Here is a 13380-nt window from a genome sequence, read left to right as displayed (position 1 = left end):
GAGTATCACCTCCCTCAGTCTGCCTGGCAATGCTCTTCCTAACTTGCCCCAGAATACTGCTGGCCTGTTTTGCTGTGCATTGTTGGCTATTGGTCAGCTTGGTGTACACCAGGAAGGGCCCCAAGGTGCTTCTCAGTAAAGCTGGTTTCCAGACACTCAGCCCTCAGTGTGCATGGGTGCCTGGATTGTTCTTCCGCAGGGACAGGACTGTGCATGCATCTGTGTGAAATTCCAGTGTGTGGAACTTCATGACATTCTCGGCTGCCCACTTCACCTGTTTAGATCCCTCTGACCAGCACTACACCCATATCAGCCACTCCTCCCAGCTTTGTGTCATCTGCAAGCTTTCTGAGGGTGATCTCTGACCCATCATCCAGGTCATTGGTGAAAAGGTTAAACTATATTGCCCTCATATCCATGGTTGTTGTATTCCACTACTGGCTAGCCTCCAATTGGATTTCAGGCCACTGACCACACAGGGAGCCCCAAGCCTGCTTATGTAACCATGTCAGCTTATCTGTGAGGATTTAATGGAAAACTCTGGCAAACACCTTGCTTATGCTGAGGTAAACAACATCCACACTTCTCTCCTTGTATGTTATTAGTTGCCTCATTGTGGATGGCTATCATGTTGGTTAAGCATAATTTCTGCTTCATAAGTCGGTGCTTCTTGCTCATGATCAACTTTACATCCTTCATGTGTCTGGAGATTGTACCCCACCCCCCTTAGCTGCTTCACAGCTTTCTCAGGGATTGAGGTGAGGCTGACCAGTCTGTCATTGGACTGATCACTCTTCTTGCTCTCCTGAAGGGACACATTCTAGCTTTCAGTATTCAGAAGCCTCTCCCTTACCACCATAAAATAAAAAAGGTACTCAGGAATGACCTTGCAATGACTTAAGTCAGCTATCTCTCTACACATGTGGGTGCATCTCAACAAGCTCCATATACATGTATGCAGTTTGTTAAAAGTTTCCTTTACCTAGTCCCCCTTCAGTAGGGTGCCACTGAGGCATTAGGATACCAGGTTTGACAATTACTGTCACTTCCACATCTCACTTCAATGGCACACTGTATGAAAAGAAGCATTTCAATTTCAAAGCCTTCAATCAAAGCATCTGTTGCTGCCATGTTATTTTTGCTTGAGAACGAGCACAGGAATTACTGCTGTTGTTCCCAGCTCATGATGGCATGACAGTACTCCAGCCTTGTTCCCATATATACAGGGATATCATCATATCTCCAAGCAAACTATTTTTCCTGCAAGCAAAGCTAATCCTCTTGTTGGTCTTCCTGTTTCATCTTGCCTTCATTACTTTTCATGATGATTTTCAAAACCTTGTTTTTCTTTCAAAATATGTTTATTTTTTAATTTCTCTTAGTGAGCTTAGAAGACAACAATGCAATATTCCTGTGAGCAATTCCAGACAGGCAGAACACTGAGAATTCTTTCTGCCTGACAACTTTAGTTAATGGCTCTAAGTGCTAGTATGTGCTGTTTCACAATTGTATGGACATGTTTCCAAGGTGAAGTGTTTGTAAATTCTTTCTGTACACTTCTATTTCCCTGCTGCAAGCATAAAACAAAAATACAAACATAAAGCAGGCCTAATGAAGATGTGCAAGCCTTTAGAATGTCTTAGTTTGAGGAGAAGGAGATTAGACTTCCTTTGTAACTGTTCTTTAAGTATCTGCTTTGAGTGAGCTCGTTGGAAGTATCTCTCATGGTGATAATGGGTGTGGTGGGTGTAGCAATTGGAGTGAAAACCCTTCAGATTCTGAAAGTCATCCTAAAATTGGAGCTCACTTGAACACCTGCATGGTGTGAATAGCAGCTGAACACCACATGATACATGTCTTGTATGTGCGGAGCAAGGCTCTGAAATGCAGGTCAAGCATTCAGAAGGGAACTGGATTCCTCCCAAACAAAATAGTTATCATCTTTGTCTTTTTGATTAAAGAGGAAGGAAGCCCTTAAGCAATCACTACTACAGAGATTATCTGAATTCAAATCCCAGCTTTGATCAATCATTTGTTGTGATTGACAGAATCTTGGAGCAGAGGAAGAAACATTTGTACCCTGACTTGTGCTCAACACTTAGAGGTCCTCCTTTAAGGAAGGAGGACTAACTGGACAATATGCCAAATGTGTGAAATAAGAGGAAATGCTCCACATTAAAAAAAAAAAAAAAAAAAAAAAAAAGAGAGAGAGAAAAAAAGAGCCAGAAATGTAAAATTATCCACTCTTGTTTCCTCTTATAGAGCCAATTCCTTGAAAGCTATGTTCATTTAAAGTGACTGAACTTGATTCACTGAACACTGGTATCTCTGTATCAGCCCCAAGATTTCCGCTGCGCAGCAAAGGATGGGTAAGGTACAAGACCTCTGTCTCCAACATACAACTCAAGTTTGCCCACAAATACTTGTGATGTAAGGGGGGGTCAGCACTTCTTACAATTAAGAAGAAAAGTAAAATTGTGACTATAGTAGAAATTATCAGTTGCATCAGTGACTTTAACAGTTATGCATGAGAGACAAAATTCTAAATGAAGCCTTCAGATTTCCAAGATTTCTAATCCCAAATTTGGAAGAAGAGGCAGGTAGACAGCAAATTTATCACTAAGTTGTACTTGTTTAAAATCACCATTAAAAAGCACCATCAAATCGTACTAACAGTGTGATAATAAGTCAGGGAAGATAGTAGGTCCTGCAAACAGGATATTAAGAATGAATTTCTGTAACCCTAATGGCTGAGAACACTACCCCTGAGATCCAGTTGACATGACCCAATGACCCATTTCCTGGTCCTTGAAAATAATAGTCCGGTCTTCAAAAATTACATGTTTTAAGAGGCTTATGAAATTAATCTTTATTTCTTCAGATGGAAAAATTATTAAATTTGCCTTGTTCATGCCCTTTTACTTTAAGCAGTAGTAGTAGTATTTCTGTACATCATTTGGGGAGATTTAATATCGATATCTTAAAGATATTTGGATATACAACTGTTGCCATTAAACACAGATACACAGACTCATTTCTTAGAAAAGAAAACAAAAATACGGAGCAAAACAAATGGATCATAGCTATGTTTACAACCCTGAATTGCCTTCTAAGTATGGATATGCAGGAGAAGCAGTAGAAAAAGCATAAAGAAACTGCACCTCCTCAGAATGAGGTGCGGCAAAAAACACTGTTACCTTCTCTACTTCATCTAAAGTTTCTCAAAACTACCCTTTTCAACAGCACCGTTGCTCCATACTGTCCTGTCCATGTTTGCATGACATGTACCCCAGAAACCTTTACCTCCCTGCATTTACCTCTGCCACTGAAGTGGTAGGGCAGTGCTCATCCTGAGTGCTTGCACCAGCAGCTGCACGTGTCCTCTGCCTGGCCTCCTGGCCGCTACCTCTCACTTCCAGGTGGTCCCAGATAGATGGCTTAGGGGCTATAGATGGCCTCAGTGGCACAGGACATGCTGCAGAGGAGAACATGATCTGTTTGGGAAATTAAGCTTAAACCCTATCATTTGTGAACCTTTGTTTCACATTAGCTGACTGTGATGAGTAATAATTCCTGAAGTTCCTTTACTGCCTCCTACTAACACATTAACATCACATCAAGGCCAAAGTAATGGCCTGGTTCCAAAAAATAGAATACAACCAGACACTGCAAGAGGATATGTGATTTCTGCTAACACATCTACCTGACTAAAGAAGTATAGTGGCATTGTTTCTTTTTCCTCTTCACATATTTCCATGTGGTACAGCCTGTATGAATGGGTTGTCCTTGAGACAACTATGCTGCTTATCTAAGGAGGAAAGCCTGGTGTCAGGAGTTCAGGGCACTTGACATATAAAATTAGCCTTCAGCAAAGAGAGTTATGAAAAGCCATGTTTAATGCTAGGGTTCTATTTACATGTTGGAAGAAAATTTGTTTCCCTGCTGCAACTAATTTGAATTCACGCATGCCATTGTGTCGGGGGTTAAGATGTGAATATGTTTGAATCAACAGCTAACAAAAAAAAACCTGATGCTTTAGAGGGAAACACTTTTGAAACTTTTGGAGTCTTTCCAAGTACCTTTAGAAAATATGAGAGTGTGGCCTAAGGAGCCAAAATACAGCTACATACCTGACTGAGGATGTAGCAAAAATGCTCATTGGACAGCCTGGTAGTCAACAGCCTGACATGGAATAAAAGTTAGAGTAACTCAGTACCATATCTTATTCCTTGTGCCATCCTTACTTTTAGCCCCGTTTGTTTTTCTGGCCATCTGGTTTTGCCAAAGGCTATTTAGAATCCTTCAGGTCATTAATGGTGAGTGCCAGCTGAGACTCAGTATCCCTGTTAGCTAAGGACTGTCTCTTTGGTGGTGGTGACAGACAATCACCAATCAGAGGGTGATCAGATCATACAGTTTTTAATTCATGGGACAAAAAATTGTTATCACCTACCTTAAAAAATACTTATGTTCTAGTCTCATGAAATATAAGGATGAAAATAATAAAGGTAGACCTAGCAGACACTTAATGTTGAGTGAGAGTAAGTCAGAATACTGAAATCCTTTGAATTCTGCAGTAGACAAAGTTTATCATGTGATTCATTATGACGTCAGTGGGAGGAGTATTTAAACTGTGGCATTGAAAAGCTTTCCAAATAGAAACAGACCTAAGTGGAGTACATTATTGTTGGCTGAATTATAGATGCTATTCTTTATTTTTTTGAAAATGAAATTTTGTAATTAAACAGAAATCAAATACACAGTCCTGCTGATGCTGGTACCCTAAACAAATTCTGACTTGGGTAAGTATGTATCTCCTCTCTTCTGACTTCAGCAGGCCTTCACAACCTTCTTGAATTTGTGGAATGGTGCAGCATATTCAGCCTGTCCATTCTGTCCTGGAGATAAATAACGCCCTTGTAGGGCAGATGAAATGATCAGTAATACAAGCTGGTTGTATATTCTTTCTGTATGTCAGAAAGAATGAACAGCTCACCTGGCTCATTTTTCATACTGCAAAATCAGTATCAGGAGCATTGCTTTGTATCTAGGTGTATTTCAAATGGAGACATGACACATTTCTCTTCAGAAGGAAAGTGAGATTTAAGTGAAAACTTAAAAAACCCCTCTAAATTTAGAATAGCAATCTGAAGAACCACAGCCTTGACTGCAGTTGCTTAACTCCCCTCTCCTTCCTCCCTGCTCCCCATCCCTCAACAAATTAAAAGATATTAAAAAATAATTGAGGATTGGCCAACTTATAAAGAGGTTAAATGAATGACAAAACAGTTTTCCACAAGATAGGAAGTATGATAATACTTAGTATCTGCCAATACAGTAAGTATTCTGATATTGGAGGGAATCGCTGCTTGCAGACTTATAAAAGATAAAGTTCAATTGGAAAGGGGTAATCACTGCTGCTTTACATCTAGGAGTCGAAAAAGAGTAAATGTTCTCCAAAATCTAAAATGGACAAAATATATATATAGGGTTTTTTAGTCTGAAACAAAACCACATGAATATTTAATATTCTGCCTCCTTTAAGCATCAAAAAGGAATTTTACTGATATTTGTACCTCATACTGTGTTTTTGCCCCCAAAGAGTATTTTCAGTATAAATTTCTACTTGATTTGGCTTTCAGTTATATGGAGGGCCAGGAGACACACAGGTGAGGAACTCTGGGCTGCTGCCTTCCCATTTTCTGTGGATGTAACACTTCTCTCCACATGGCAATAGATCTTGGGTATGAAGGACTTCCTCTGTGAAATCTACACTACAAGCCAAAGCTAAAAGGAAATTAAAGTAGGATAAACCCATGCCCCCTTTCCAAAATTAAGCTGAACATTCCTTTTTCTGCACTTCCATAAAAGTAATTCTGGCTGTTGGCATCTAGGCAGGACTACAGAACTTCCAAATATTATATTGCAATGGATCATGTTTAGTAAAGTGGTAAATAAGATTGCTCTTTATTTTCAATTCAGTTTATATATTTGAGTGCTGCCTTTCCATTTATTTAAAATTTTTTTTCTGCTTTTCTTTGTATTTTTTCTTTGGGTTTTGTTATAGCTTCCAAGACCTCCCTGAGTGATATGGGCATTTTAATCCTACTGAAGTCATAATAACTCTGTGTGAGCTTTATTATTGCAACAAGTTTTCAGTCTGGTTCCAATTGTCAAATGTAAAGAAAAATTGTTTCCAATAAAACACATGAACTAAGGGAGTAGTTCACTGGATTGTGGATGGGTTTGGTATATACTGGATTCAGCTGGCTGCTTTGTTACTGTTTACTTCATATTTTCATTATTGTGTGCATAAATGCATTGCAGCCAGCAGCTTACATGTGGATTAAATAAATAAGGGAAAACACAATAGCACCCTGAGAAGTTAGCAGACCTGGTCTCCAAGAAGGAGACACTAACAATTTCCACCTACTGTACCTAGGTGGAGGATGTTTTACTTGCCCTCTCCCGCCTACTGGAGGATGCCATCATTGTTCCTATTCTGCTGACTATGAACAACAGCAGTCCCCTGCTTCTCCCACAGCTCCAGATAATTGTTTTGATGTATTGCTGGATGGACGGGATTTGCACTGCCCTGCAGTCCTGCTGATACAAAAATGCCTTTAAGATCCTGCCTTTCCCATCCTAATCTACAAAGGAAACAGGAAAAAGGAACTTAAACTCCCTGTACTCAGACAGCAATGAGACTGTTCCAGCCTGCGCCAGTGCTCTGATTTCTTGCCTGTGACTTGTAAACAGCGTATCATGCAGGACAAGAGTAACTGCTAAAGGCTACCCCGGGGAAAGGATACTCCATGAGCAGCTGTAAGAACTGGATGGATACACTTTGGAAAGCATGGACCCTCTAGCACACCTAGTTCTCTGTGGATTCAGCTTGTTGATTTCAGGTAAACTTTGTCTTTAATTGCTGTACTGGACCTGTCATGCCTTTGTTTTTCACACAGTATGCACCTACCCTTTGACTGTCTACCTTTCACTCCAACATTTACCTTTACTGATTTAAGTACTCGTGTTTGTTTCAGTGATTCCACTTCTCTGTGCAGAGCTCTTACAGCCAGTGAGGGCAGGACTGGGGCCAAGCAACTGGGGGTGATTTAACTACATGTAGCATCCACTGCTGCCGCTTTCGACTATTGAATTTGTTCACACATGTTGCAGCAGGGGTTTTTTTCTGTCTAATGGCGCAATTTTTTTCATACAGCTGATAACTTTAAAACCATTGGTGTTATTCCCTAAGAAATCTGTTCTAAATACAGATTAAATGTCAATTTCTTCTGTGACTGATTTTATGAACTAGCTGTACACTTGATGTGTGTAGCTATTCCACTATCTGATTTTAGACAATATTCCACAAGTGGAATTTAGATGAAAGTCAGTGAGCAAAAAGGGGAAAAATACAAGATAATTAAAACCACTTCAAATATGGTTATATAGTATTATCAGGAAATGTCATTAGTTCAGCAAGTCAGAAGTTGCCATAAGAGATATCTGTAGAAAGGTATACAGAAATATACTGATTCAACTTTAGCTAACAGTAATTTCAGCAATTATGTTTGAGATACCTTGCTGAATCTATCACAGGCAGAGCCCTGAGGACGACTGTCCTCCTGCCATCAGATTCAGAGTTGCTCCACATTTGAGTATCACTTTAACAATCCTCCATTTGATTCTCTAGTCAGTTTCTTCTGTAAAAATATGTAAAAGAAAAATACAAGTCATATGATAACCTTAGACTCTTAACTCACCCCTGACCATTGTATTGAGATATATATAGATCCAGTCCATCTCACAGTGAAAATGTAATGTGCTGTAGAACTGCAAATTGTCCTGCAATGAAAACCAGAAATTAGGAAGAAAAGGCAGAAGTCCTCATTTCCATGCAACTTTCTTCATGATTGCTTTGCACAGATCTTCCTGATTAGCAGCATGCTAACAGCTGTTAACAATAAAATTGCGAGTTTGAGATGTTACTTTTGGCATCGATAAAAGGCTAGAGGTTAATACAGACCAAAAAAAAAAAAAAAGTTTTTAATCTGCTGAAATCATGTTTGGAAATATTCTTATCTAGCAATTGCTGTAATAGGCTGCATATTGTTATTGCCAACTCCTCTTCCGTGGCTTCAGTTTCTTGGTTGTTTAGCTGCACATGGATTCGACCTATTTAGTCCTCAGATCACTTCCAGCTTTGTACTTTTTGAAAATATCTGGTGCTGTGAGCATTATGGATGGAGAAGAAAAGAAAGTCCAGTTATTCCAACCTTTTTCCTTGTCCCTCCTGTTTCTCTGCATGGTGTCATATACGTATCTGACACAGACAGCAATGACGCTCATTAAGTCACAGGTGCAGGAGAAACAAGTCATTTGCAGAGATTAAAATGTGGCGAGCACAGACAGCCCATTGCCGATGAGCTGCCAGTCACTGAATTTTCCACAGGGGCTGACCAGCGAGGTGTGTGCTGTAGTCACACCCATCTCAATAGATCTGTCAGCTTTCCCGCTTTTGTTTGAGAATGATATCATGTTTCCTGGGGCTAGCAGTGGAAGACAATGCGAGCCTGCTTTCCTCTAGATACTGCAGGCGGAGTTCAGGAAAGCAGGAATGACATTCCCTGAACAGGGGAGGGTCTACACTGAGCACGGACACTGAACTGCCTTAACCTTGTCCCTGATGATTTTGGGCTTCTCTGGGTGTGTTGCTGGGTAGGCACAAATTCCACTCCACCCTTTTCCAAGGTGAAAACCACTGACTTGGTTCCCATTAGGAGAAATGGCCTTTGATTTAATGTCCTTTTATTTTTAATAGCAGTACTTCATTAGCAGCTAGAGCTAATGACCCGGTTTGGAAGGTGGGATTCAAAGTATAGACCAATGCTCACTTTTGCACTCTCTACATTCCACAGCAAATGTTCAATTAAACTGATAAGGAGTTGAATTTAATCCTGCTAGGATTCTTCAAACTAGCTTGAATATCACCACATGTTTTTTCTTTTGGTTGTTTATGTCCCTGAAATTTTAGACTAGCAAAATTATGCTGACATCTATCCTGAAGTATGGTTTCAAATGCCAATCTTGTGGCTAGGTTCAGTCTGTTGAGTTCTGACCAAAGAAGAGCTGCAGATTTATTTACTCCTCTGAAGGAAAGGAATGAATGTCACAACTTGCATTTGCCTCAGATATGCCTCTGGCATCCTCAGGTATCCTCAGATTGTCTAGAAATACACTTGCAGTTTCTCACAGTGAGCTAACTCTCAGAAATGTTCAAGTGTGAACTTTATTTTATTTATCCTTTATCAGTATTTATTGGTGAAAATCAGCCACAATTGTACTTAGCTTCAAGAACATTTCTTTGACTATTTCTATCAGGAAGAAAATATATTGTCAAATGCTTCCATTCTCCAAGACAGAATTTTCTGTGCTGCAATTTTTGTCTGCCAATAATCTTAGATCCAGTGGCTCTCTAAAAATACAGGATTTTTTTTTCTGATTTAGCTGTTGGACCCATATATGGTAAAAGACTCAAAAGATTATAACAGACTTTTTAGAAAAAGGTAACAGTGGAGCAAACCAGTGCAGAAGCATTCAATTGCTCTCTATCATCTATGCTGATGGCTTCTATGCATTTTCTTTGGGATCAGTAGGTGTTATGAAAAAATCAAAATTATCTGTATTATGTGACTTATTTTCATATTTGGAAAATTAAACAGCTTTTAACACACATTATCAGATACACAAGCACCTATATAATGCTATAGGCCTTTCAAAATGACATGTCAAAATTTTTAGTTGGACTGGAAAGTTCTAACAATTTTGCTTCAAGACTTTTATTTCTCTTTTCAAGTTTAATTTAACCAAAAGAAAACTTGTATTAACCAGTGGCTAATCCATGTCTGTGAGAGTGAACAAGAATATCATTCTTCCCACAATTAAAGGGACTAGGCCTCTGTGAGCATCTTCAAATAGGCTTTTATCAGATCAAAGTGGCAGCTGAACTTCAGAGTGTCGTGTGGCTGAGTGCTGGAGTTTGGACCTTCCTCAAAGAAATGGAGGAAAACCACTTCTGACCTTTTAATCTCAGGTATTCCATAACTGTAACTGTGAGGTTTTAATATCAGATATTTGCCACATGACCAGACATTACACTGATGCACAACCTTTCTGACACCTAAATTATCCAACTAGTAATGTGAATTGGAGGAATTTTAAACAAATTTATCTTTTGTTCCTGAAGTGTGTTTGATTGTGAGACACAGAAATTGCATCTGCCTGCCATACTGCGCCTGGTTCACACCTACAGAGATGCAGAGTAGCTCTCAGGAAGCTTGTGTTCCCAAAAGTCATTTCAGCAGCTGGGAGTGGTCAGGAGTGAAAAGGCATTGCATCAGGACCAAAGGAATCAGCACTGAAAGGGTGAAATGAAGCCACACTACATTTGTAAATGTTAACATATGCTTATTGTTTTAGACACAATTTTCATATATAGATACATGAACACACATCTACTGTATTGTTTTTATATTTAGTCATAATTAAGATGGGTAGATTCCTTTTTTGCTGAATTTTCATTTAAGGGAAAACTGAAGCTGTAATACTTTGCACACATTGTCTGATACCCATAAGATTTTTATCTGGAAGGTTTTACTGTACAAGAGGGAGAATAGAAGTCACAGATACTGACTGTCACTGAACAGCTGTCTCTAGGGCAGGGAGATGCAGTTGGTCCTTCATGTGCTCAGTGAGAATTACCTGGGCTGGAAACTGATTCTGTATCAGTCACATACACGAGCATGCTTGACCTAGATACATCTCTTAAACAAACAAAAAACTCTGTTCAGCTCTTTTGGAAGACCAAGAAGTCATAGAGGTATGGAGGGTGTTGCTTAGGCACAGCAGCCATGAACCAAAACTGGATGCACCCACACTTGTGTGAAACTGATTTAGTTTCCTGACCAGGTCCGTCTGTAAGATCTATCTGGGAGTGAAGGGATGAAAATCCTAGGGAATCTGCAGTAAAGAACTGCCCTCCAAAGACAGTCTCTATCCTGTACTGGGTAGGTTGTGTTTATGAACTGTTCCGCTGTAGTTTCAGTGGAGCTACGCAGCAAAGAATAACCCATGTCTAAAATACAGAATTTCCTATAAAAGTTCAAAATGGTGAATGTTTATATTACAGATTTGATAACGGTTCTCCAACTGTTAAACAAGGGTCATATCTTAAAGAAGTTAAAAAGCTGTAAAAATCCATTTTGTAATTCATCACTTGGAACCTTAACCCCTTTACAATGTAAAGATATTAGGCATTAGCTATGTTCTGAAAGGATTTTTGAAAGATACATTAACAAATGACATTTCTCTTTTCAGAAATGCAAACTTTTTACTTCAAGGCTGGTATTTTTTTTGTTGCCTGCTATTTATGTTTTTGTGCTGTCAGCATGACTAATGAAGTGGTTTAGTTAATTTCTCCTTTGGAGTATAACAAGCCTTCCTTGACAATGCAATTCCAACTGCACTTCTGATTGTGCTGATGATTTTCCCTTGTGTTATTTCCTGGCTGTTCATCGCAGACAAGCCACTGGTCAGGGGCCTTGGCCTCCTTAGTCACCGAATGTGCTTAGCACCAGAAACACCTCCCAGCTACTTCAGTCTGAAACATCAGTAAGTGGCAAAGCGAGGGTGCCCTTCTGTACAGGCAAGAGCGCCTTAGAATGCATTCTCCCAGCAGTCAGTGCTCACAGTCAGCCAACCTTATGCTTATTGTATTCACTGATTAATTGTTTACCTGAGTTATTTTACCTACTTGGGCTTGGAACATTTGCAGTACAATATGAGCTTCATAATGCAACTGACAAGGGCCAGCCTTGTTAGGGACGTATTTATTTTGATGTGCACATGCAGTCTTGATGATATGATACCCATATTTTGCTGGCTGCAAATCCAACCATATGCACCTGAGCTACAAGCCTGTCCTACTGGAGCTTTCCCACATTCTTCAGCCTCTTTCAACATTTCCAGCATTACCTGGCATACTGTCAGCTAGTTATTCAAATAACCATTGGTGCTGCTATGCTGTTTCCCATTTTACTCACTTGTGGTCAATGTGCAAAATATTACAGCTTCAGTTTTCCCTTAAATGAAAATTCAGCAAAAATCATGATAAACCATGTTTTGGTTTCCTTCTTGTGTTTTGGTTACACACACACACACACACACACACACACACACACACACACACACATTTCGGCCCAGATTCTCCCCTGGAAACCCCAACAAAGCTGCAGCACTGTTTCTCTTCCGGCTTTTTCATCTTAAAATATTGTTTTGACAGGTTGTGAAACAGCAGACATGCAAAGAAAACAAGAGGGCAGTGGTATTTCCTTAAGCTACACCAGAGGTACCAAAGGCAGATGAGCAGATACCGAGATAGGCAGCCCTCACAGCTTTGAAACTATTTTGTTTTTCACACATGTGCTCTGGTATTCCTACTGTCACACAGTGACAGCCTGTCAGTAATTTCCCCTCTCTTATTAGTTTCACAATACCTTCTCCCCACAAATAGTGCCCTGTTTCTAAGGGCAAGTGGTCTTGGTATTGAAATGGCAAAGCATCCCACAGCTGTACAGTAGCATAATGTAAAATACAACAAGAAGGTTCTTTACATAAACAACAAAAAAGGTTTTTTTGGGACACCTGGTTGTTAGCTCATTTATCAGATGTTTTCCAAGAGCATTTCTGTCATTTTTTTACCCCTATTGTTCCAGTTCTATGGTAGAGAATCTTACTCTCTTTGGACAATAATAACTTCAACCTTGTTTTCCTGTGGAGGAATGAGCTGTCAGAAGAGAATCTGACTCACTGGGAGAAATTACCTGAGCCGCTGCTATCTTTGCATTCCAGATAGCAGGACGCTTAAAGATCACTGAGCCCATAAAATGAATACATGGCTTCAAAGCCCACCAGATTATTTTCTTTTTTGAGAACGAACCAAAAATATTACAAGTGTTGAGAGCCCAGGAAAAAACATCCATAATTGTCAGATTCTGGTGTGGTGAAAAATATGCCCAAACAGTTAATGTTTTGGATTAGTTTCTGATCAGCTTTAATATTTATGGAGTACTTATTTTTTTCCTTTTGGAGGAGGAGACATGTTGATAGTCTCTATTTTATTTATTTCTTCATATTTAATTTTCATTATTTCCAGCCTGATTGTCTTCCACATTGTCTAGTTAATTAATTTTTTAAAAATCATTGTTTATTCAGTACTTCCCCAAGAATTAATCAAATGCTATACTTCCTCAGTAAAATTGCTTGTATGGTCGCCATTCGTATTTCTAAATAGATTAATTTAATTTTTTTAATCTGATA

At 39.3% G+C, this 13380-nt stretch overlaps 1 protein-coding gene across 3 annotated transcripts in view; it reads left to right on the top strand.

Annotated features, from left to right (window-relative positions):
- Positions 1-6586: 6586 nt before the first annotated feature.
- Positions 6587-13380, top strand: part of TEK (TEK receptor tyrosine kinase) — a 39029-nt gene continuing 32235 nt past the window's right edge. For all 3 annotated transcript variants that reach the window (XM_064736306.1, XM_064736305.1, XM_064736304.1), the window contains exon 1: positions 6587-6908. In XM_064736306.1, the coding sequence (XP_064592376.1) occupies positions 6857-6908 (52 nt within the window). In that variant the 5' untranslated portion in view covers positions 6587-6856. The remainder of the gene's footprint in view (positions 6909-13380) is intronic.

This window comes from Zonotrichia leucophrys, chromosome Z (assembly GCF_028769735.1).
Source record: "Zonotrichia leucophrys gambelii isolate GWCS_2022_RI chromosome Z, RI_Zleu_2.0, whole genome shotgun sequence".
Lineage (NCBI taxonomy): Eukaryota > Metazoa > Chordata > Aves > Passeriformes > Passerellidae > Zonotrichia > Zonotrichia leucophrys.
This window is presented reverse-complemented; position numbering and strand designations above follow the sequence as displayed.